The 25,040-nt window shown below is 39.5% G+C and overlaps 3 protein-coding genes across 3 annotated transcripts; 2 read left to right on the forward strand and 1 right to left on the reverse strand.

The window, feature by feature from the left end:
* Nucleotides 1-812: 812 nt before the first annotated feature.
* On the forward strand, nt 813-2,882 carry clxn (calaxin). The gene is made up of 6 exons (XM_062435433.1): nt 813-888; nt 1,042-1,200; nt 2,054-2,158; nt 2,275-2,426; nt 2,633-2,737; nt 2,829-2,882. Exons 1-6 carry the CDS (start codon nt 813-815, stop codon nt 2,880-2,882), a joined length of 651 nt encoding a protein of 216 aa, XP_062291417.1.
* On the reverse strand, nt 2,874-5,037 carry rbm48 (RNA binding motif protein 48). The gene is made up of 5 exons (XM_062435434.1): nt 4,915-5,037; nt 4,487-4,677; nt 4,243-4,388; nt 3,206-3,759; nt 2,874-3,099 (listed from the first exon to the last, which is right to left on the reverse strand). The coding sequence occupies exons 1-5, from the start codon at nt 5,035-5,037 to the stop codon at nt 3,037-3,039; spliced, it is 1,077 nt and encodes a 358-aa protein (XP_062291418.1). The 3' UTR covers nt 2,874-3,036.
* Nucleotides 5,038-6,654: 1,617 nt separating this feature from the next.
* On the forward strand, nt 6,655-17,482 carry pex1 (peroxisomal biogenesis factor 1). The gene is made up of 24 exons (XM_062436591.1): nt 6,655-6,879; nt 7,977-8,123; nt 8,280-8,363; nt 8,650-8,764; nt 8,958-9,634; nt 9,750-9,869; nt 10,003-10,123; nt 10,298-10,404; nt 10,571-10,656; nt 10,760-10,892; nt 11,079-11,175; nt 11,275-11,445; nt 11,569-11,723; nt 11,879-12,065; nt 12,246-12,412; nt 12,871-13,005; nt 13,103-13,167; nt 13,326-13,468; nt 13,620-13,723; nt 13,864-14,040; nt 14,418-14,660; nt 15,956-16,150; nt 16,326-16,456; nt 17,036-17,482. The coding sequence occupies exons 1-24, from the start codon at nt 6,772-6,774 to the stop codon at nt 17,118-17,120; spliced, it is 3,753 nt and encodes a 1,250-aa protein (XP_062292575.1). The 5' UTR covers nt 6,655-6,771; the 3' UTR covers nt 17,121-17,482.
* Nucleotides 17,483-25,040: the final 7,558 nt, after the last annotated feature.

Below are 25,040 nucleotides of genomic sequence, written 5' to 3' on the forward strand. Positions count from 1 at the left end.
AAATTAATGCAAATAAAGTGGCACACTAAGAAGCTGGAGCTCTTGATGCACCTTAGAGACCAATTTGAAGTTGTCTGCTTTGCCCAGAAGACCTGTAACCTGCATAATGTTAAATAAACATGTTTAATATATTTATTTTGACAGTTGTTACTGGTACAACAAAGGTTTGATTTAAAGGATATTGCATTACCTCCTCAGGTTTCAGGCAACGTTAGTTATTGAGGTTTACTGGCCTGTTAAGCTTGTCAGGATAAGTTATGAGGTAAGTAAGGAAGTTGCAACTTTGAGGTACCTCACTTGAGTATTTCCATTTGTATTGATGCTACTTTATTTTTCCAATCCGCTACATTTCATTAGAAAATATTGTACTTTCTCCTCCTCTACATTTATTTGACAGGTTTAGTTACTTTTCAACATTGTTGTGTTTTGACCCTCAGGACCACAGTAAATTACACTGGTAGGATAAGAAAACATATGGAGTAACTACAGAAAGAAGGAGAATACATGAAGAAGAGAGAACTGAGAGTGCTCTCTCAGATAACTCCAAACAGATAAAGAGCAGCAAAAATTACACTGACTAAATAAAGAAATAAATAAATTCATACAAGCATTGATAGCAAAATGAATTAACACTTTGTGGAGCCAGAGCAGATAGATGTTTTTCTGCTTTATTGTGAGAGATGTTGAATTCACTTAAACACCACAAACTAACTTTTCAACCAGCGTCTACACCGTTGCCATGGCGACAGCATGTCAACATCGCTATAGTCGGACCACTGGTGGTCAGCCTGTCCTGCGTCCTGTTTCTAAAAATGTCGGAAATGTCTGCTATGAACAGAAAGCTGATACAAACCCTCGCCGAAACAATTTCAAAACAGGTGGAGCACTGTGAGTATTGTTTGGACGTGTCTCTGCCTCGTTATCTGATGCTAAACAAAGCTAAAGCTCCAGTTAGGAGCATCCTCCTATGCATAGATGTGTATTTTATGGAGCCAACATGCACGGAGAAAATGTCAAATGTGTGTATTCTTGCGATCTCAGTCAATAAAACAGAGGTTGCGTGCCTTATCCGAGAGTTTGACGTGCTGCTGGGGGAGCCGACAGTCCCCGGAAGAGCGGCCAGCGGCCTGGACAGAGGCAGGTTCAGAAGCATCCTGCACAACAGCTTTGGGATGACCGACGACATGATCATGGATGGAGGTACTCTGTGTTGGAAAGTAACTAATTTACTGTACTGTTAAATTTTGAGGTAATCATTTTGATTGTTTCCTTTTTATGCTACTGCATACTTCCACTCCACTAAATTTCAGAGTGAAATATTGTACTTTCTACTCCACTACATAACTTTAGTTACTTTTCAGATGATGATTTGACACAATAATAATCCCTCTAAACATAGATATACTATATTCTTTTATTTCAATGAACGTCAGATGATCCAGTATTTCACCAAAAATCTAAGATTAGAGGAAAAGTTAAAAAAAAAAAAAAAAAAAAACAGAAATCAGATTTGTACATCAGAACATTGCTTTTCTTCTTTCTTCTCCCAATAAAAAAATCATGACCCCTCAGATTTAACCAGTGACCCTTTGGAGGGACCCCGCTCCAAGGTTGGGAACCACTGGACTAAACTAACTGTATATAAAGTAGTGTAAACTAGCTCCACCTCCAGCAGCTACAACAGTAACATGCTGCTCTAACACTGATGCTTCAGTATTAATAATCTAATGATGTCATATATAATAATATCAGTCAGAGGGACCAAACCATTACTTTTACTGTAATACTTGATTTACATCAAGCTCATAATAATTATGTACTTTTACTTACACACAATTTTTAGAGTATTTTTACATTGGTGTATTGGTACTTTTACTTAAGTAAACGATCTGAGTACTTCTTCTACCTCTGTTCCCTGAATGATATTTTGCAAAATATGAGTTATTTTCAAGGACAGAAACTATGATTCACAAACAACCAGCAGCCATATAGAGTCTGAGACTGTTTGGTTGCATGAACATGCTCTAAATGTCACTGATGACCTGTTCTCCAGTCTTCAGGACATTTGACAAAGACAATGACGGCTTTATTAGTATGAAAGAGTGGATTGAGGGGCTGTCGGTTTTTCTGCGTGGGACCTTGGATGAAAAAATTAAATGTAAGTTCTCAATCTTACTTTCAAGGCTAAAGTACACACATGCGCGCACACACATAATAAAGCTGAGTAACAATGCATCATCCGGCTAATAACCTTTCCCTGTTTCCACAATACAGACTGCTTTCACGTGTACGACTTGAACGGCGACAACTACATCTCCAGAGAAGAGATGTTTCATATGCTGAAGAACAGCCTCATCCGACAGCCCACTGAGGAAGACCCCGATGAAGGAATTAAAGACCTGGTGGAGATCACACTGAAGAAGATGGTGAGATGTTTACTGCTCAAACATCACGGTTTAAACTAATTAACTTGTGAGTTACTTCTGCATAGTCAAAGCTCAAAACGAGCTTCATATTTTTAATGTTTCTTGGAGGCAATATGTAAGATAATTCTCAAATCTTTACATAACTTTTTGATTTGTTAACACCCAAATAAAATAGAAGTTGATCAAAAGCTAATTTCCATTCACAGGACCATGACCATGATGGCAGGCTGTCGTTTGCAGACTTTGAGAATGCAGTGAGAGAGGAAAACTTATTGCTTGAGGCTTTTGGAACATGCCTCCCTGACACAGCGGTAATCACAAATTAAAGACAGTTGAAAACTAACAGCTTAAATTTCAAACCAGATATTTTTAATCTTACATTCGCATTTCCTCTCTTTTCAGGGTATTGAGATATTTGAGCAGCACGTATTTCAGGATCAACTGGACCAATGGTGAAATTATAGTCGTGTGCACTTTCAACTGCATATTCTTTAATAAGAATGTTAATAGCTGTTTGTACTTTGACACAAAATGTTGAAAAATTAAAGCTGCCAAAACAAACAATCTAAATGTTCATTTTTCATAGTCATATATAACACAGCTGGTTTGATCAGATCCGGCGACGTTGTTTCATCTTCTTCTCCACTGGTTTCAGGTCAGGAACAGATTCCACCTAAAAAAGATGACATTGATTTTACTGATATAAATTAAGACATTTAGACGACAATGAATAACTAATTTTGTGCTGAGTTCCTATTAAAAGATCAGATATGGGCTACCTGTTTCATTGTGTTCCTGATCAGGCTGACAGTTGTGTTCAATGATTCATCCTCCATCTCCAATTTCGGTTCGTCAGGTAGTTTTGGCCCTATTAGTGGCTCATTTTTCCCGGCAACGTCAGTCAGCGAATGCTCCGCAACCTCTTCCTTCTTACGTTTTCTGTTCTCCAAGTGAGCGTTCCTCGGTACAAATCTGACAGCAGAGGACTGACTCGAGGCCAGTCTGTGCTCTGTGCCTCTATCTGTATGTGAAGAGATTTGGCTGGAGCTTGGACTCTGCGCTGGCTGTTGTTTTTTGTCCATGATCACATTATGTAATGTCCCCATTTTGTCCTCTGTTGTCACAGTCCTGTGTTGATTTCCATGTCTGTAGTAAGGATGTTCCCAGGGAGGTAACGGCAGTAAAGGAAAGCTTGGAAAATGTCCCATGTTTGAACTCTCCCCTGTATTATCACAGTCTGAGGTTGGCTCATGTCTGGCAGAGATCTTCTCTGATGTTGTGTCTGATGGTGTAGGCTCCTCACTCACTGCCTGCTCCTGCTCCTTTTCTCTGGCTTTGTAACAATAATATGAAAGAAAATGAACAAATAGTTAGAATTCAGGTTTACTTATCATTTCAACTAGAGCTGTAATTGATTAGTAATTCAACTAAAAATGAATTAGCAACTATTCTGACAGTAAAATAGACGTTTAAGTTTTTTTTTTTTTTTTTTTAAGTAAATATGCCAAAAAAATGTGATAATTTTATGCTTTTCTTTGTAATATTGTAGATTAGACAAAACAAGACACTATAAACTATAATAGGCATTTTCACTAGTTTCAGACATTTTATAGATAAAATGATTAATTGACAATATAATCTGCATATTAATTGATAATGAAGTAAGTTGCAGCTCAAAATCTAACTCCAAAATCAGAAAAATGTTCATGACTTGGGTGTAAAAACAGAAAAGAAATATCAAACAAAAGTACATATGCTTTAAAAGCCTATGTGCAATTAGTTTCTTATGAAATTTATATTTAATGTCAAAATGTACCTTTATTCTGAGCCGCCCTTATTATGTATCTCCTGCGGTCCTGCAGCTTCAGCCTGGTGTCCTCCACAGTCTCATATTCAGGGACGTAGCACACATGCAGAACACCACCATAGAAGCTCTTCTCATCCATGTGTCGTTTGGCGGCTCTGAAACAGAGAATTTGAAGGAGGTCTTTTGTTTATTTTAATTTTTAACACATAAGCAGTGCTGCAGTGTGATGAACAGGGTGGTCTTCATCATGAACCTGGCGCTGGTGAGCTTCTGGAACTTGACTAGATAGACCTCAGTGAACTCCTCAGCTGGATACTCGTCCAGGGGTCTGTACTCCTCCACAGCTCCGTAAAGAGCGCACAGTTGGATCAGCTCTGTCATCACTCCAATAGCTGGGACTCCCTGGACCATCAGGTAACGGGACTCCAAGTTGATGGTGTACACCTGACAACACACAAGACCGTTTGATACTCTACATTAAGTTCATCAAGACAGAACTGTATTCTCATAACTTCAGGTACGATGATTATGAGTACACAGGTTTAAAAAATATATATATAATATTTGTGTTACTTTAAGAGATTAAAGCTCCAAGTTACACTCTGGCTAGGAGTCAAAGTGCTTCATAGCTATATTGTGTCTTTTCCTTGTTAACATTTACAGATAGTACCGTATTCTTACCTTAACCGATTTAGCTTTTCGTCCATCTCTATATTTTGGTCTTGAAATGCAAACTTTCCGCTGTTCATGGTGTTTGTAAACCTCTGGGACTGCCCAGCAGCCTGGATTGTTGTTGCCCGCCATGTTTCAGGAAGTATCTTCTTCTTCTTCTTTGGTGTTTAACTTCCATATTATTGTGTTAGTGCCATCTGCTGGAGTCAATGAACTCCTACAGCAGACGTTTTCAAAGTCAGAGACTGTCGGGCTCCCCTCAGACAGAGCTAGGAAAAAGGTACCCCATTTTATGGAGCCAAATCTGGGCCATTAGCTCTCTTCATTCGAAAAAAAAGAGATTAATAATTAATATCAAAACATGGACCTTCAGTTTCAAATCTCTTTTTCAAATGAAGAAAACTCATGGCCCAGATTTGGCTCCACCTAAAAAAGGTCTGTCTGAAGCCATTTATTTGTTTATGACTTTGGAAAACTGGGGAAAACAGTAAAATTCCCCAAACTATCTCTTAAATCACACACATTTAGGCTATTCTATATGATCTATTTTTGATAACGAATGCAGTTTTTAATTTCCATTCACTGAGCCTCCCCTTAAACCGTTTGGAGTCGTCTCTGGGGAGGCCAATCTCCCACTTTTAAACCCCTGTCCTACATAGTGTTACAATTTTTCTTTCCATTTCCTCCATCATGTCGTTCCTTTCTGACATAAATTTATAGCAGTTCACAGTGTTCTCAAATACTGGTTGGGCGCTAACCCATGACATGAAGTGTGAGTGTAGTTTGCTGTGTCCTATTTTTAGTCATGTTAATATGATCTCTTCTTGTGTGTTCCCTGCCCTATTTCTTACACAACCTACACTATTTTGATTTGGATGTAAATATCAAACAGCCACAAGAAAATAAAGATAAAAAAGTAGTATGTAACACTCCAGAGTTTCATCTCACAGTATAGGACAATGGGTCAGTTTACACAGGAAAATTGCTTTCAATATTGTTAGCAGTGCAGTAAATAGAGGATGCAAGACCAGCGAGAGCAATCATTTGTTCAGATTCAAGCTCATCACTAGCTAGATAAACAGCAGACCAGACATTTTGATAGAAGTACATTAAACATTATACAGAATTAAAATGGTGGGTGTTACAGTAATATTTTGATGGGTACATATTGGTATCAAAGGAAATTAAATTTGAAAAAGATTTTTGAAAGATTGAAAAGGAGGAAAATAATCACATTGATTTGGTGGCATCATTAAGCAGAGATAGAAGGGAAGGTAGCAAAAGCAATCAGAGGAAGAGAGGAAAGGATAATGGTTTTACTGAGTTCAAAGGAATGTGGGAGAACGAGGTGTGCAGGCAGGAACAGGAGAGATGAGACAACAACATCATGACTTAGATTTGGACACACTGTATACTACACTATTCAAAATAGGTAAACATTATACAGGCAGTTGTTAACACGACTACTGTGGGCAAGAAGAAACAGTAAAGCATGTATGCTACAATGTCTGAAATACGAGGCAGAAATAAGGCATCTGAAAACCTCAGAAAGATAAAAATACACTTTGATCTAATCGACATTCTACAAAATAACTCAATAACTACAAAATAACGATGCCTTTTATGTTCGACACTCCTGATTCTACTCATTCCATTGTGTTCCACATATGACCTATGGAGGGCAACAGTGCGCCTTTGCTGCGTCTAAGTCTGCCGCAAATTTAAGTAGCAGAAGAAGAGGCTCGATGCTGCTGTGATCTCTCAAACACAGACAGATCACATCGATCGATTATGAATTTGTTGCACATTTAACGTCAGCAGACCAACCTGTCTGGCATTTACAGTGAGTCAGGTTATGTGACGACTATGTTTAGAAATCAGGGCATCCAAGCCGTCACGGTTGTTTTTAACAACACAAAAAACTGCTTTCTTCACCTCCCCTCCAAGTTGATTTCACATCTCTCCCTGAACGAGGTAAGTTAGCTTAGCTCGCTAACTTATCCAGGTAACGTCAGTAGCAGGTATAGGTGGACATTTAGTTTTTGGGTAAACTAAAACACCTAAACACATTGTCTTGTGTTTGTTCGTCGTGGACTTAAGTTTTCACGATTCCCTGTGTAATTTTTGTGTCGTTGCGTACATTGTTCCTCCCAGTACAAGACAGTGCAAAAGAATAACAATGTGACTACAATGTATAGACAAGATATACTAGAAGTGTAAAAACAGACAGCTGTACCAGCATAAGGATGAAATATCCAGTGTATGTTGTTAACTCTTTCACTTAACTTTCACTACTCTTTCTTATGTGAAGATAGTCAAATTGACCCTCCATCCTCTGCATGATGTTTAACTCTTCATAAAAATGACCCCGTGTTCCAATAGATTCGTAAGAGTATTCACAAGTATACATAAATGCAATATTGGACGTGACAAGTAGTTTCGCTTACATATAACAGGCTTAATAATATGCTGTACTAATTTTTATGTGACAATTTTATCAGAGAATCGGATAGGCTTTATAATATATGACTCAATGTGAGTGTAAAAGGACGTTAAAATACATAGTTAAGTAGTAGTGGTAATAGGTACTTCCAAAAAGTGTGGTTTCCTTTTGTATTTAATAAGAATGAATGCAACAGTAAATGGAATCAAATATCAGTGAGTGGACAAATTAAACATCCGTCCTCTGTCCTATCAAACATGTCACTGGCATGATGATTAGTATTTCACTATTGATTTCCATTTTGACATCCATTTTTGGAGTAGTTCCCTTACAATCTCACTTGGTGGTGACAAAGCATTGCAATAGAAATGGAGCAGGAGCCTGGGTACATGCCAGTGCCTTCATATAAATTACTGCATTAACATCTTGATACATGTTTGAAGAACACAGTCTTTCAGATGACAGCTGTGTGATATCATATGAATGATTGACAGTCTAAGCTGTGTAAAATGACTTAAATGAGGTGAAATTGTTTGCTGGCAGAAAGAGGAGGATGGCTATTATACAGATACGTAATTGATAAAGCACTAGGATAAAGAAAAAGAACATGTGTTTGTGTCTGTCTCAGAATCAGGCTTTGGAGTTGTCCTGGGGTCATGGATCTCCAGTGTTCCTCAGCTGGACTCAAAACAGAACCTCCTCTAGCCTCGACAGCCATCAAGTGGAGTTGTGTCGACAACTGGGAGAGAAGCTGGGCCTGAAAGATGGAGAACAGGTGCTGTAGGGCTCCACAGTGAGGAAATAGTCCTGTGCTTAAGTTTATTCTGTGCCACAGTAGATGTTACAATCTGGTAGTCTGTTGATAGTAAAAGTCAGTTACCCTCTGGGCTCACCAGGTGTTTGTATTGACTAGTTATTTGTTTCCCCTCAGGGCTTCCTGAGACTATGTCATCAGGTCTCATCAGTGCATCAAGTGTTTGTGGAGCCTCTGTCGACTGAGGACTGGGAGATCTTGGTGAGTACTTATAGTAATCTTTGCTCTAATGTCTTCACAGTAGGAGAACAAGATATACTGTACCATCAAAAGTTTTGATGCATCTTTCCGTTCTCTTAAATGAGTTTCCAAACTTTTGACTGGTACTGTATGTTAGTGTCCTTTCTGACAGCAGCAGTTTATTCTAAAGATCATTAAAGCATGATGGTCCTCCTACAAAATCAGACCAATCATCTTGTAGGTGACCTAAAAAAACACATTGAGAAGCAATGTTCTATCATCGTTTTTCTTTGATTGACATCCCCAGGAGCTCCACAGCGCTGCACTGGAGCAGCAGCTGTTGGATCAGATCAGAGTGGTGTTCCAAGATGCCGTGTTTCCTGTGTGGGTGGACAGCCACACAGCCATCTACATTCAAATAGGTCAGAGTTGTGCAGTTATTTATTATATTGCTCTTTGTGCTGTCCCAAAATGAAAAATGTATGGGGAGAAAGATACCAAATAATACTGAAATATTGTGGCTCTGTTGTTCCAACTAGTAAAAATGTTATGACTTGGTTATATCAGTAGACCGTATTTATGAACATGGTGCAATCTGTTTTTGACTCTGTGCAGCATCTATTTTACCTTCTGTGCCCTATGGTCGCCTGGAGCAGTTCACAGAACTGGTTGTCTCTCCTAAGAGCCGAGCTGGAATTGGCAACCTCAGTGGTTCTTCGGTGAGAACCAGTCAGAACCAGCATCCTCACAGCGGGCCAAACATGCCAGACGCCGTAGGATCATCATTAGAAAGTACCTCCTCTGTCCCTCAAAGTCACCAGTGGGGTGGCATAGCTGACCTGAAGAGCCTGTTACGCTTCATGATAACGGGTACTCATAACCCGGTTAAAGAGCTACCTCCTGTACCCGAAATCCCTGGCCTCCTCACTGACTCCGTCTACAGAGTATGCGGCGCACCTCCTGACTCTCTTTGCACCATAAGCCACGTTGCAACTGGTGTTATTCATTTATTTTCCTGGAGCCACGGATTAAATGGAAGTCAGTCTCCAGTGACATATGGTCTGCTCTCCAAAGTTCCCTCACCTAAAGAAGTGAGGGACAGAGCCAAGCAGGCTATGGAGAAAAAGAAGAACGCAGGAGTTTCTAAAGTTGCTGCTACTGCGAGTGGGGGAGAGGAGATGAAAGAAGAACAAACCACAGTGGTGAGGGTGGTGTGCCATGGCATTGATAAGCTGGCAAGCAAGCACAGTCCAAGTCCAAGCAAGGGAGCGATCCATTGTGGTGGAGTATGGGTGAGTATTCAGTCTAATATAGAAATATGTAATCCACTTAACCCTGGCTTCTTTATACAATATATCTGTTACAAAGATTTTGATTTAAATGTTTTTTAATAATTTTTTTTTTCAGATCCCACAGCCCCTGGCGATCAGGTTGAATATTATCCCTCATTCAGCAGTAAGAATTAAGCCAGTCAAATCAACTATCAAAGTAGCTTCCACTATTCGCCTGCAGCCTCTAAAACCACTGGTGAGTGCTGGCGTCTCTGGCTGCAGTGTGATGCAAATGATCAAGACAATAGTATTGACATTTGCTAAATTGTCAAAGCTGTATAACATATAATTTATGTCTGTCCCTTATGTCCTTGTGATCTTTGACATAGCCTGAGGAGGACGATGAGGCAATCCAGACAGCATTCCTGGGTTGGTTGCACACTCGAAGTCATGAGCCTTTAGCCTGTGTGACCGCACGGTTTGGCACCATCCTCCTACATGGAACCGATGGTGAATAACATCTTTTACAAGCTTAACAGAAATTTACTCAGAAATCATACATTGACAAATGTGCAGATGAGAGTGTGATGAAGTCCCCAAAATGTTGAATACCAAAGGTTAAATCATAATCATAATATGTTTGCTACATCAAAATTTCAACTGTAATGTTTTTTTAATTTACAGCAAAGTTAGAGTTTGCTTTAACTGTGCTGAAACCGGAACCTGAGAGTGATCCTCCTGACCAGCTGTTTCTACTAGCATTATCTGTTATACAGAAGGAAAATATACAGGTACTAGAAAGTGTGTATTTTTATTTGCCCATCAATAATCTGATGCAGTTTCTATAAATGTCCTGTTTGTTCAACGTTTGAGTTTGTTTATGTACTTTATTCTGTGTAGACAACAGATAAAACATAATTTCTTAAATGCCTCTCTGGTGCTGTGCTTCACTCTCAGGTCGACAGAGAGCCAGTAATCATGCCAGCTGTGAAAACTGCAGCTGAAACACCTAATCCAGAGCTTCCCTCTCTCAGTATTCTTGGGTAGGTTTGTAGCTTTTTTTTGTGAACCTGTGTGCAGTTTAAGCAACAATTTTATTGAGTATTCATTCCTATACACAATTCTTAATGCTTTGTCTTTGCTCAGTGGGATCAATGAGCTAAGCAACACTGGATTTGAGTTCATCTCTCACAGCCTTCTGGGTAGTCCCCTATCAAGGGAGCTGGGTACCACTGGACAGGGACTCCAAGGTGGAGCACTACTCATCACTGGTGGAAAGGTATCTATTTCCATTAATGATAGTGATATCTTTTTGAATATTGCTTCTCACAACACAGACATCTTTTATAATGTTGACAGGTTCATCAGGAAGCGAAATAACCAAGTAACTGAAAACATTTTTATATTAAACAATATTGTTTTGTGTATTATGTAACACATGGTCTGTTTTTTTGTGTCCGTACAGGGAAGTGGAAAGAGCAGTCTATCCCGAGCCCTGTGTAGGAAAGCTAGAGAAGATCTTGATGCACATGTGGAAGTGGTAGACTGCAAAAAGCTACAAGGTTAACATATACTCCTTGTACATGCATTACATGAAAGAAAAGTAGCTGAAATTACATTGAACTTATCATCAATGTCATGTTTTTTGATTTTTTCTTTAGGCAAAAGGGCAGAAACTGTGAGACAGATGCTACAGGATATTTTTGAACAGGCGGAGTGGAAGCAGCCCTCTGTTGTTCTCCTCGATGATCTGGATCATATGACGGGGGCACAGACCTCACCGGAGCATGAGCATGGCCCTGAGGCGATGCTTCAACAGCACATTGCACAGAGTAAATCATTAATCCTGTACTCTTGTATGTGGGCGGTTGTTTGCCGTCATGTGTGTCTACAGACAGAAGTGATAATCATGACAGTTCTTGATGCTGAGTCCTCTTGTCTGTTTGTGGCTGCAGGTTTGAAGGATGTGGTGGATGAGATGGTAGTTCACTGCAGCCTGGTGTGTCTCATCATCACCAGCCAGAGCGAGCACTCCCTCCACACCTCATTGACCGAGGTGCAGGGGTCCCACTTCGTGCAGGGCTTTGTACACATCCAGCCACCAGACAAGGTCAGTACACACACACACACACACACACACACACACACACACACACACACACACACACACACACACACACACACACACACACACACACACACACACACACACACCAGGAAAGGTAAGAGGCGAGAAACCAGCAGCCCATGTGTGATTGTTTGCAGGCACAGAGAGCAGAGATCCTGCGCTGTCTGATCCTCAGAAAGTCCAGCCTATCGGAGGAGAGCTTACAGACTCTTGACCTGGGAGTTGTTGCCAGGGAGACGGAAGGATACACGCCTCAAGACCTAGCGCTGCTGCTGGAGCGAGCTGTCCATGCCAACACTGTACAAAGAGGCCAAGGTGAACAAGGTACCAAAGACTCACTAAAATATAGAATTCATAATAAAGTGATATGTTTTTCAATCTTAAAATCACTTCCAGGTGTTGGTTCCTTTGAGTTCTTCATCATTTCATGTCTCTAATTAAGCTAATGCCAGTATAATGTGTCAAAGTAATTGATGTGTACTTTTCTCTCTTTTAATCTTCAAGATGTGTGTCTGTCATGGAGGGACTTTGCACAGGCTCTCAAGGGGTTTACACCTCCCTCGCTATGGGGGGCAGACCTCCACACCCCAAGTGGACTTGGGCTCGAGAGAGTGGGAGGGCTGAGAGAAGTGCGACAGCAGCTAATGGACACCATAATGCTCCCTGCTAAGGTCAGTGTCAGTGCAACTAATAACAAGAAAATCTGATGTGTTTTCAGTCAGATGAGGCTTCACTGTCTTAAAAACTAGTGAAAACCATTTTCCGTTAAACATTCTTTTTGCTGTTAATTGTTGTAAATGTAAGCAATCAATAATCTCATATGAGTGTGGGTGACAGCACTTTAGTGATAAATTGAGATGTAATGATCATACAATAAAAGAGCTGCCACTAAAAAATGGGTTTAAGACAGCAGTGTTAGTGATGATCATTTCACTGTATAATGTAAAGTGTTCTTCATAGCAGCATGAAATTGAAATTGGCTTCATGAAATGGCTTTTAGGAAGAGATACCAGTTTACATTAAATAACAAGGAATGTAAAGATATTGTTTTACACATATCAATAGAAATGATGATTTAAATATATCACAATTTCATAATAATTGATCATGGGTCTTTGGTTTTTTGCAGTATCCAATCCTGTTTGCCAATCTTCCAATTCGCCATCGCTCAGGAGTCCTGCTGTATGGAGCTCCGGGCACAGGGAAGACCCTGCTAGCCAGGGCTGTGGCCAAAGACAGTGGGATGAACTACATCAGCATCAAGGTAGGCTGGTCTTTGGCTCTGACCATCAACAAGAAAACAGTGTATTTATCAGAGCACCCTTCAACTTCAATAACACAGGATTTTTACTCCTCCCCAGGGACCTGAACTTCTGAGTAAGTACATTGGAGCCAGTGAGCAGGGAGTCCGTGATGTCTTTCAGAGGTTAGTGAATATTTCCTCTCCTCCCAAAGCATATCTTCACTTTGTTTTTATGACTCTAGCAGATGTTTTTGGCTGCTACTTATAATAAGTAATATAGCAATTATTAAACCCCAGTAACATCCACTCATATAGTTGAAATCATTTTCTTACAATTCCAGAGCACAGGCTGCTAAGCCATGCATCCTGTTCTTCGATGAGTTTGACTCTCTGGCCCCCAGGAGGGGTCACGACAACACAGGTGTGACAGACCGTGTGGTCAATCAGCTCCTCACCCAGCTGGATGGTGTTGAGGGACTGCAAGGTACAGTACTGAAAGTCTGTATTCTCTGACAACAGTTAAGGAAACAGATTCTGTCATGTTTTACTGATTTACTCAATGCAGCAGTTGTGTTAAAATAAATCAAAATTGATCAAAATAAATGAATGAAAATCCTTCACGTTTGTGCTTGTAGGTGTGTATGTGCTTGCAGCCACCAGTCGTCCTGATCTGATTGATCCGGCGCTGCTGAGACCTGGACGACTGGACAAGTCCCTCTACTGCCCCCCCCCTGATCTGGTCTGTTGATTTTTTTTTTTAAACAAACACAGTAACACCATTAATGACACTACAATATTATAGTTTATGTAGAAATCCAATTCAGTGATGATACAGCGGGTCCTTGGTGTTAAATCCAGCTGTTGACAAACCGTTTCCAGGAGGCCCGTGTAGAGATTCTGAAGGCTTTGAGCATTGGTGTCCCGCTGGCTGGTGATGTGGACCTGCAACAGCTGGCAGCAGCGACAGAGCAGTTTACCGGGGCAGACCTGAAGGCCCTGCTCTACAATGCCCAGCTGGAGGCTGTCAACAACAGCCTGGGCAACAGCACACCGCATGTAAGTCTGCTGTATGTCCAAGATTCCACCACTCATGAACTTATTGTGTTGGGATGGGGTTGCCTCGGGCTACTGAAGCAGAAAGCAAACTGTTGGCCAGTCCATTTTCAAATTATTTATGGCTCATGTTGAAGCAGCCAAGCGCACAGTTTTATTCGTCCCTAAAGGCTAATTAAATAAGTTTTGTATGCATCACAGAATGTGAGTCTCTGCACTCCATTATCAGTTTACAACATATTTTAAATTATCCCCAGCAATGGTGACAAGGATATGATTTAAATAACTTCAGCGGCTGTTAGAGGTAGAATGAGTTTAAACTAAACCAGGTTTAAAATGTTGTCTTTAACTTAAGTAACAAAGATTTGTCTGTCTCACAGGAGCTGACGTCTGGCTCAGACAGTGACATGAGTCTGTCCTCCATGATGTTCCCGAACCACAGCAGTGGCTCAGATGACTCAGTGGGAGAGGGGGACCCAGACGTAGGTCTGGACCAGTCCATTGTTCTCCATGAGCACAGTGAGCTCCAAGCAGATGATGAACACCACTGCGGCAATGTCTGGAGACTCTACTTTGGAAGTTCCTACGAGTCAGAGTTGGGGAATTCGCCAATTTCTGGATTGGTGAGCAGTGCTGCAAGACACCCAGAACGTTTTTCCCCCAATATTTTATTTAGATGTAATGGTGGTTAGATACACATTAGGTAAACAACAACAAACATAACTTAAAATCAATCTAGTCTGAATCCCCATCTTTAAAAATACAGTGTACTCGTTCCTACATAACATACTTTATTATTAAACATTACATGAAATGTAAATCATGCATTTTACATTGCCACAAACCAATATTGAGGTCACAGTTTTACGTAGTTTTTAGCTTTTCCAGAGCAAGGAGATATCAGTCTCATGTCTGTGCATAGGACTGATATCTCATGCACAGACATCACATTGACATCTTTAACCTTGCGATACCAGATTATTGCAGCAGCAAAAAGTTCACTCAGTTTTATCTTCTATGAAGTACTTCACATATGGTCCTGATGATGAACACGATCAGGAAGTCAACTGAGCCATTTGATAACCAGCTTGGTGATACTGGTTATTCAGGATTGACACTATTAGGCTCAGTGAGGCCAAGTAAACCCAAAAGAGCCACACTAAACTGGCCTTGCTTCGGGCTACAGACTCCTGGAGTCAGGACATGGTTAGCCTGCCTAGCATACAGACCAGAAGCTAGAGAATAGCTAGCTTGGCTCTGTCCAAAGGGGAAAAAACCCTTCCAACAATCTAAAGCTCTTATTTATATCAAATCCGTTTAATTTATACAAGAAATAGTTAAAGTGCATAATTCCTCTTAAAATCACAAACTGTCATTGTTAAGTTTCTTTTAGTAGTTAGTGTTAGTAAGTGTATTTTTCTTTAACTAACCATGCTACGAGTCACGGTTGGTGAATTCACCACATCTTCACAGCCCTTTAAAGGAATAATTAAATAAGGAACAATTAATCTATTCGCTCTGGTAACAGACTGAAGTCCATAAGAAATATTTGACTCAGTTTGCAACAAATTCCTGTGGGCAAAACTTGAGTTAACTAAGCATAGTAAGGAACAAGCTTTCTGACTTGTATGACATTTTTAAATATACTATTTAAAAAGGCTACAAGACTACAGTGATCCCTTTGCAAACAAAACATGTTGTAAAATTAATTCAGTGAAGTTTGTAGAAACCTTTGTGTAGTTTTGAACATCTGGCAACATTTACAAAATTCAGTTCTGACTTCAGTCTTCAGCAGTAATGTTGAAATGTCAGCTATACAGAGCACATATTTAAACATTTATATGATCCTAAATGCAGTTGTTTGATATTTCTCAAATTATTTTTGTGTCTATTTTCTCTCTTCTGCTGCCCTTCACAGAACTCTCATTGTGTCTCTGGACCCAACTCAATGATTCATGACTTCACAGGAGTATCGGTCCGTGACCCCGGTAGCTCACTGCCCCCTGCCTATATGTCCTCCCTTCAGAGCGGGTATGAAGAGCTCGGCCCAGAGCAGCTGGAGCGCCTCCAACAAGACATCAATAACATCAAGAACAACTACAGGAGAGCCAACGTAAGTCTTCATGGCTTTGTTCAATACTTATTATAAGTCTTTACTAATCAGTTACATATAACTCTTTGTAGTACTTGTCTTCTATTCTACTTTCACTACTCCACTCGTGGCTACTGGAGCACCGTGTGTGCAGGATTACTCTTACTTTTTACTTTATGTGTGTGTTTGTATGCAGGAGGATTGTGTCCGGGTGCATTCAGCCTCCAGCCAGCCGGGCCTGCTGCTGTGTCCAGCTCATTTGAACTCTGCCTTGGCAGTGACCAGACCATCTCTGAGCAAAGCCGACTGGAACAAATACACAAAACTGTGAGTGTTAGGACACCAGACTGGATGGCAATCACTGCAACAGTCACAGCCATACGATTGACACTAATGATCATGGATGAAACCATTTGAGCAGTTTCCTCTACATAAATAAAAAAAACCTCTTCCCAGTTGTCCATTAGCTTTAGGAAAAAAATGTGTTTTTAATAGCTTCAATATGTTGTGAAATTTATCAAGCATATAATAAGCCATTTAAAGTCTCACCTAGAGGAAGAAATGAAGAGCATAACAAAGTTGGTGTTTCACAGCTGTCATGAAAAAAAGCAAAAAAGAAATATGAGTCATTATTATAAACCTCACAATATTGAGCCATGATGACTTATATATGTATTTTGAGGATTAACTGGAATTAAAGCTGAGCTGGAGAAGAGAAATTGCACAGTCAACTAACTATATACAGCTGCTGAGTCATCTCTGAGGTGTCAAGTGAAGGACTAAATATCTGTAGCCTATATAGTCAGATCTGAGGTTTAGAGTTTTAAGATGACAGTCTGTAGACAGTGTGTATATATATTATAAATTGACTATTTTAATCTGTTTTTTTGATTGTTTTTTTCTCAGGTATGAAGCCTTTGGAGGTCTGGAAGATGGAAAATATATTCAGTCAGTCACATTTAAACCAGGACAACGTGTGACTTTAGCTTGATTCAGCTTTCTTTGTTTTTATGAATAAAGATGGCAGTGCATTGATAATTTAGCAATCAGTGAAGTTTAACAGTTCCAAAGCTTTGAAGACAATGTAATTTAATATAATTTATGTGATGCTTTTATAAATAATGTTTCCTACTGACTTGTTAACCAATGACACATTTAACTTCTTAAATGTGATTTCTGTAAATATGTATAATGTCAGAGTATAAATTATGTAATTGTTTGAAATATAAAAGGAAATCTCTGCACTTATCTTGCCTGCGTTATTTTATCAACTGCATTATTTTTTGTTTGCCACCACTAATTGGAGACACAAATGAACTTAAAACTAACTTAATTTCATTACCTCATCAAAGCATGATCTAAGTGTGCTGGAGCAGATTTTACCATGTTTAAAATAATATAAAATCACTGATTATTCAGATTAAGCTATGAAACAATTATATGTTAAATTATAAGACTTATAACCCCACATTGGTGATTTCATTTATGCTAATTAGCTATAAGCTAACTGTACATGGTCCCAATAAACAAATTACTACCTCTGCTTTTTTCACCAAACTTCATGAACAAATTTGACAATAAAAAATAAACAGTATACGGTATATACTCATTTTCGTGGTATACATTTTTTTGGAGTTAACATGTAAAGCCTAGATTAACAAGAAATCATAAAATATGTGCACCAATCAAATTGCAAATTTAAGAGGATACTGCCATGTAGAGAAGTTTTATTTCAAGAATTTCAAATGTTTGTTTTCTGTGGTGTTCAAAAAGCTTATTTTGCTGCTGTGAGTAGCTCCTATGTTTCCTTTGTTTATGTCATCATGCCAACATTCAGCCCAAAAGAGATGTTTTGGACTGAATATTGTCTGATTTGAATATTCTTATTTTTGTCATTCATCCAGTATGAACACACTAAAAATGTAAACCTGTTCAGATTTAGTATATATTTGGAACACAGTTAATGAGACGTCAATTAAGCAGTCTGTGAACTCCTACACAGTCCTGAGAGGAGATCTAATCAAGCAAAGTGAAAACACCTGTGTGGGTGAACTGTGGGTACAGAGGGGCTTCAAAATTACTTAAATGCATATTTGCACTAAACTAAACTCTTAAACACAATATAATACATAATACTAACAGAATTATAATAATTGATTTTTTTCAGCTGCTATGTGTTATTTGTGTTAAATTATTTAAAAACCCCTGAGCTGACAGACATTAATCCATGATAAAGTCTTAAACAACATTAAATGTGTAAAGCTTAATCTATTCTAATGAATTTACATATAAATATAATTGAAGAGGATTTAATGATCAGAGTTGGAAGCAAGGACTTTTAAGTCAGTGTGGCTGTAAAGAAAGAAGCTCATAACTTTCCTGTAATAAACCTAGCAGAGATAATAGTCATTATACTTTTAAATGTCAGAACTGCACATTAATGTGTCACACATATTTTCGTTTAAGGTTTAATTTAGGAAGCAGCACACAAATCATTTGATGTAGTAGAGTTACACAGGTGTGTCATACAAGGCTTTATGCAGGTTAGTAGCATTTGTCAGCTGTGAGAGGTTCAACATTATATCAGTGAACTACTGACACAGCTTTGAAGAGACCAAACCAGCTGATCCACATTTGTCATTTCTGTCTATTTAAATTTTTTTTTCATGTAACCACTATAAATTGTTTTGCTTTTCAAACATGATAAAATTACTTTATATCTATTTAATTTGTCACTTGTCTGTTGTTTTACTGTATTTCACATAACACTGCATCCTGAACTGACTTTAACTAAGATTGCCTTCACAGTCACTTTAGGTGCTCTGGTGGTCCTGCTGTATATCTGCACTCCACATCTAAAAAAAAATGTTTGTGAACATCAGCCATGTTTATACTTTTGGCTGAAGCAACTGAGCTTTAAATTAAGGATAAACACCAGTCGATGTCATATTTTACAGAAGAAGAAAAATGAACTTCAAAGATACAATGTGATGTGACATCAGCAGGAAGTTACAGGAGCAATTTACTGGCAAAGTGAAAGAAAAGAAAAAACTTTGAGAAGATTTTGAAGCTCTTTTGATGGCTCGCCAGCCATTTCTTCTACTTAGCTGTTACTTTCCTTCATTATTTTAAAGTTTTAGAGCTGGTATCTCCATAACTCTGACTGAAGGGTCCCAGGGCATCTTAAACAGCTGAGAGTCTTACCTGAGATGAGAACAGTAGTCTTCAGCCTGTTCCTTGGCTGTTGTGGTGAGCTGTCTTGACAATATTTTCCTATTGAAGCGCTACGCCTGCTGTCATCCTACACACGCTGGCACTGGCAGGTTCTGCAGTGGTAAATATAGACACACAGGGCTGGATTTGGCTTGCCTTAGTCTTGTGTCAATCCCACACAATGCAGCATGAAAAAAAAGGTGCACTTGGCCCAATGGGAGACTTTTCCTCTCTCCTTGTTTATCAAGCTCTCTCTTGTGTTCTCTAACACATCTATGATGAAACTGAAAGAAAAGGAAAGGAATTGTTACCCCAGAAAAGCAAGTTTTCCTTCAAAATACACAGAATGAAAAATAGACAGAAAAATAGACAGAAAAATGACATCTAGGACACTGATAAAAAGCATTTGTCTCTCATGGGACTGTCTGGTGTGCAGAATGTGCAGACAGTGGGAAAAAGAAAAACTTGAGTCAGAAACAGCATGGATGGATTTGGGGTATCATTGATATTGATTGTGTGTCTCCTTGATTGCTGTATGGGTGAGACAGCAGGATCAGCTAGAGAGCTGCACCCGTAGGCTTGTTTCTTTCTTGCAAACACTCACTTGGTCCTGGTTTAAGGACAACCCTTCTGCCCATCATGCATGTGTTTAATTAGGTGCAGCCTTGGGTGGGGATGGCAGTTCAAAAATTCAGATTTATTAGTGCATCATGTGGATATTCCCTGTAGTCTCAAGTATATAACATCCATGTTTCATTTCCCCACATGCCCTCTTTATCAAAACTCAAAACCATTGAACATATGGTGGCTTTCAAAAACTCCCGTTCCCCCGTTATTGGTGCTCTTGCTTTTTAAAGTCATCCCGAGTGATTCATGGGCTCCTGTTTGCAACAAAGTACACGTCCATTGTACATCATCAAAAGGTGTCAGCCTTCACCAGAATTAGATCCTGCAGAGAAGAACAAAAGACTCGAACATGACATGTTCACTTGCTGAAACAGCTTTTCACCAAAATAGAACAAAATATTTTGATGTGTGCATGTATGTGTGTTAAAAGTGGGAACAGAAGAGAGATGAAAGTGGTTCAGTGATTATAAAGAGGACATCAGAAAAGAAAACGCAGGTGTGGGGATGTCTAAAATGTGTATGTAGTTTTTTTAAATGAGTGAGACAGAGATGACAGACTAACTGTGGGACTGTTTTAGCTCTGTTAGGTTTTGTTTCTTCTTGACAGGTTTCGCAGCATGCAAGAATAAGAGAATAGATGCAAAAAAAAGAAGAGAGAAGACATTTAAAAAATGTACATTTAAAGTTCCAATTACTAGAAGACGAAAAAGTTCTGGATGGAGAAATTTCCCCAGTCTGCATAGTTTTTGTTAAATCCTTTTTTGGCAACATCTTTTTAAACTTTTACAGTAAATAAACACCTACTTTACATAATGAATATTGTTAATTTCTTAATGGGAGTTGTGTTCTCAAGGTCAAGAAATTTTGAAATTCAGCATTTAACCAAACATGAATGGGAAGTTCTGTAAGAGAGAATGAGAAAAATGCACAAGGCCATGACAAATGGGAATTGAATAGAGGTTGTTTTCTCAACTGCTGTCTCAAAGTTCAAGAATTAACTTTAAAACCAGAGTTTTGTCTTGTTAGAGCTTTTGTCTATATAGTAATTGGCAATACGAATACGCCTGACTTCCCCTAATCTATAACAGTTTTCCAGTCATACCAAGTGAATGGATCTTGGCAGACTACTCCTCTTGCAGCCTATTAAAAATGCATTAGCTCTGGTGTGCTTGTATATAGCTTGTAAATGCTGACTGACTGCGGCAGTCCGTGTGCACCTCTTCAATCAATCACCACACCACCACCAGCAAAGATACGACTTTCAGATTCATCACCAGAGATGGCTGAGATTAGGCAGCTGTTGGGGTGGACATAGGAATCAATTTCAGAGTTGTATCCGTTTATCTAAATCACAGTTTCCCACTCTGCTGGGATGATCTCTGCCTTGGTTAATGCAATCATTTCGCCCTGCTAATCCTGGCCGAGGGCCTCAGGTGCTGCAGCTGGAGGAACACACACGGTCACTGCTCACCTGCCAATTACTCAACTATAACAATAAACTACAATGGTCTAGTTACACTTTGTCACCTAGTTTACTCACCTAACTATCATTAAAATCTAAAGTAGAAATAAATTCCTTTAAAGAGTAACCTAATAACAGGCTGGAAAAAAGTGTTTCATCGCTCTTGCTAGGTGAATGTTTACAGACAGTTTTACCTCTGATAACATCCAGCATCACTGGTTTGTGCTCTGTTGCACCTGTGAGTACACCCAACAGTGATGTCACATTGCACGACACACCCCAGAGGACACTTCCACAACACTGCAGTAAGTTCAAGTAGAAAGTTAAACCACTGGAGCTCAGCAAAAACTGGATTATTACAATAGCTTGTGTTAGTTATTCCTCAAGTTTTATTGACAGGAGCACATCAAACAACCTCCCAATCGGACTTTGATTTCTGGTGTTGCTAAACTGTGATTGGTGTTGAGAAATATGACATCACTTTTTCTCTGAATAGGCCCCGCCCACCTCAAACCAGCAGAAGAAATCTCTCATGTGAAAAGGTCAAAACTGTTCCAACTTTAACTGTTAGTTTAACTTTAACTCTACAACTGTATAAAAAAACAGAACATAAGAAGCTATAATTAATTGTAAATTAGTTGATAATCGTTTTTTAGATGAAAAAAGTAAAAAAATAAAATAAAAAAAAATCACCTGATCAATCTGCTCTGTTCAGATTCTGCACCTGGACATGAGCAATGACTTCAGAGCACCAGGCAGTCTGCTTCAGCCTGACTGAAGATCGTGGCTCTCAGGTCAGGTGAATGATACTACAGGAGGGATGTGAATCTGTCCCTCCAGTCATCCATAACATCAGTGTCAGCTCCTCTCTGCAGCCTCTGACAGGTCCACATTGGACAAATATCTTCAGTAATGAGAGACTCAAACAAGTCAATACGAGCGATGAGCAGGACAACTTAGAATAGCTCTACCACATTTTTTCCCTCTGCCTCTTGAGCTGCTATTTTGGCACTGTTAGATTTGTGATTTACTCGGATAAATGACATTTTGTCAATAACGTCCTTCGGGAACAACTGAACTATGGCAATACACGGGTAATAAAAGAAATGAGAAATAGCAAGTGTAGTTTTTTTGTTTGTAATGCTTTTTCTCCTCATCCTTCCCCACTTTGAAGGCGCTTTGATGATTCAGAATAAAATCTTTAAACGTTCCCAAGCTTCCTGACCTAAAGTCTGATGCTACTATAGAAATAGAAGCAGGATAACACCAACATCCAGCACAAGATCTTCTTTATCTGAGAAAGGTTGAAGGATTAGATCATTTCCCCCACAGTCTACCTGTTGTGGTATCTAGCAAAATAACAAGTTATACATAGAGGTAACTGGAATTTGTGGTCACAGAACTGAAATAAAAAGGATTTGAAAGTCTCTGTAGTAACAATGTCCTGTAATCCACTTCATTGTAGATTGTTGTAACTGGGACAGATGCTTTGGAAGAAAATGTCTTTTTGTGAGTTTTTGGCTGAAATGACCCAACAAACACTATCAAGTGGGCACCAATGAGGGCAGAAGGCAGACTCATCTGGATGCTGTGCCAACTTGTCTGAACATGTTGAGAGCCCACGGTGGAAGAATGTGTGCCCATGTAATCAGTTCCAGCCTTAATCTGAATTGATTAGTGTGTCCTGCAGTAGGAGGAGAGGAGCTGCACCCTGCTGGCTGCAGCCCTCAGGCTGCTGTCATACATGCTGTGTGAAGTTTCTGAGAACTTGTAATGAGGCCAGCCAAGTCCTTTCCCCTCCCGTCTTTCACAGGCGAGAGTGCAGGGTAACACACACGACAATGAGTACCTCAGGGAATCAAAATATGGTAAGTATGCAGAAATAGCATTTTTGTTGCGGTGAATCAGTTAGAGTATGCACATTCACACACTGTTTGTGTTTCTATTTTGTTGATTTGTGTGCTGTATTTTATGTTGGTTGATATACAGTACAAGTCAAAAGTTTGGACACACTTTCACATTGATGTGAATGGGAAAGTGTGTCCAAACTTTTCACTGGTACTGTATATTTGAAAAATCTAAAATCTAAATGAGATTGATATTTGGTGCAGGCCTATTCTAAGTTGTTTCTCTTATTTTGTCCACACTCTGCATTTTGTCCGAGTAGCTGGAACTAGCTAATAGAGTTTCATCAGTGCCATCAACTCAAGTGAGTAATCCACTTCACAGACTGGCTCTGCTCAGCCTGCAACACACTGCGGCTTCCCCTCTCAGGGATGGAGCCATTTAGGTGTGACTGTTCAAACAGCTGTCTGCTGTGTGAGAGTGTGTGAGTGAGAGGACACGGTGAGTGAGTGAATGAAACACTGTGTGGCATGAAAAAGTGTGTTTTCTTTTTTGCCCAAGAGAGTGCGAGACAGATGCTGTTCTGGCTCTGACTTACATTTCTAATGAGCACAGAGGCATCAGTATCCATTAGTGAGTGAACAATCTTCCCCTCAAGACGGAGCTCAGTGGAGATTCTCGGGCCGGGTGGTAGATAGAGCCGTCAAGCAGGAAATGGGTGTCACACACTGAGGAGTAAAGGACTGCTATGACCTGTGTGCAGGGAAATAAATATCCTGAGACACAGCCAGGCATGTAATGGGAAAACCACACACACACACACACACACACACACACACACACACACACACACACACACACACACACACACACACACACACACACACACACACACACACACACACACACACACACACACACACACACACACACACACACACACACACACACACACACACACACACACACACACACACACACACACACACACACACACACACACACACACACACACACACACACACACACACACACACACACACACACACACACACACACACACACACACACACACACACATTTCAGAAATAGTACAGTTAATTTGCATATTGTGTAAAACAAAACAGAGAGCCCCCTACTGAATAGTGTGTAATGATTTAAATTAAGACCCATGGCAAACATTAACTAAATAAACAGTTTCATCTATTTAAATCGCATAGGTGTTTTTATTACATAGGTACTTTTGATTGCAGTCTGCCAGGACCCTAATACATTGGTCATTAAAAAAAAAAGAAGCACTGATTAAAACAAACAGAAATCAATGGTATAAAGTTATTAGGAAAAAACTGATTAACAGTCATGAAAAACTGGAGTGATAGAAAAAAGCAAATGTGAGATATGGCAAAAAGTGTGTCTCTGTGGTCTGCAGGTTCCCCAGCCACTAGGATAAAGGTTAAAAAAAAGGCAGATCCTTCAGGATGATGACAGCTTAAGCAGTGATTGATTTAAGAATAATTTAAATTTGGCATCCGAATACTGCTTAATTTACTGCAGTATTCATATATTGAATGTTTGAGTTCTCAAACTGCATTTTCTGCCAACTTTAACATGTTGAAACTCTAACTTAAGCAAACTTGAGATTTTTTTTTTTTACACAGAGGCACTTTACCTTTCATGAGGATGTAGGATGACATTTGAGCCTGAGGCCTGAAAGCAGCAGATGTCTGCAGGCAGAGACTCAAAGTATTTCTGTACAGCAGCGTT

Source organism: Scomber scombrus, chromosome 16 (genome assembly GCF_963691925.1).
Source record: "Scomber scombrus chromosome 16, fScoSco1.1, whole genome shotgun sequence".
In the NCBI taxonomy this organism is placed as follows: domain Eukaryota; kingdom Metazoa; phylum Chordata; class Actinopteri; order Scombriformes; family Scombridae; genus Scomber; species Scomber scombrus.

Bases quoted from the DNA above. Each gene is read 5' to 3' on its own strand.
- rbm48 (XM_062435434.1), bottom strand. From the start codon at position 5,037: ATGGCGGGCAACAACAATCCAGGCTGCTGGGCAGTCCCAGAGGTTTAC. The intron at 4,678-4,914 runs GTAAGAATACGG...GTGTGTTGTCAG, and splicing joins GAAAAGCTAAATCGGTTAAG to GTGTACACCATCAACTTGGA. The intron at 3,100-3,205 runs GTAGCCCATATC...CATCTTTTTTAG, and splicing joins TCAGGAACACAATGAAACAG to GTGGAATCTGTTCCTGACCT.
- clxn (XM_062435433.1), top strand. From the start codon at position 813: ATGTCGGAAATGTCTGCTATGAACAGAAAGCTGATACAAACCCTCGCC. The intron at 2,427-2,632 runs GTGAGATGTTTA...TTCCATTCACAG, and splicing joins AGATCACACTGAAGAAGATG to GACCATGACCATGATGGCAG. The intron at 2,738-2,828 runs GTAATCACAAAT...CTCTCTTTTCAG, and splicing joins CATGCCTCCCTGACACAGCG to GGTATTGAGATATTTGAGCA.
- pex1 (XM_062436591.1), top strand. From the start codon at position 6,772: ATGTTTAGAAATCAGGGCATCCAAGCCGTCACGGTTGTTTTTAACAAC. The intron at 12,066-12,245 runs GTACCAAAGACT...TTAATCTTCAAG, and splicing joins AAGAGGCCAAGGTGAACAAG to ATGTGTGTCTGTCATGGAGG. The intron at 16,457-17,035 runs GTGAGTGTTAGG...TTTTTTTCTCAG, and splicing joins TGGAACAAATACACAAAACT to GTATGAAGCCTTTGGAGGTC.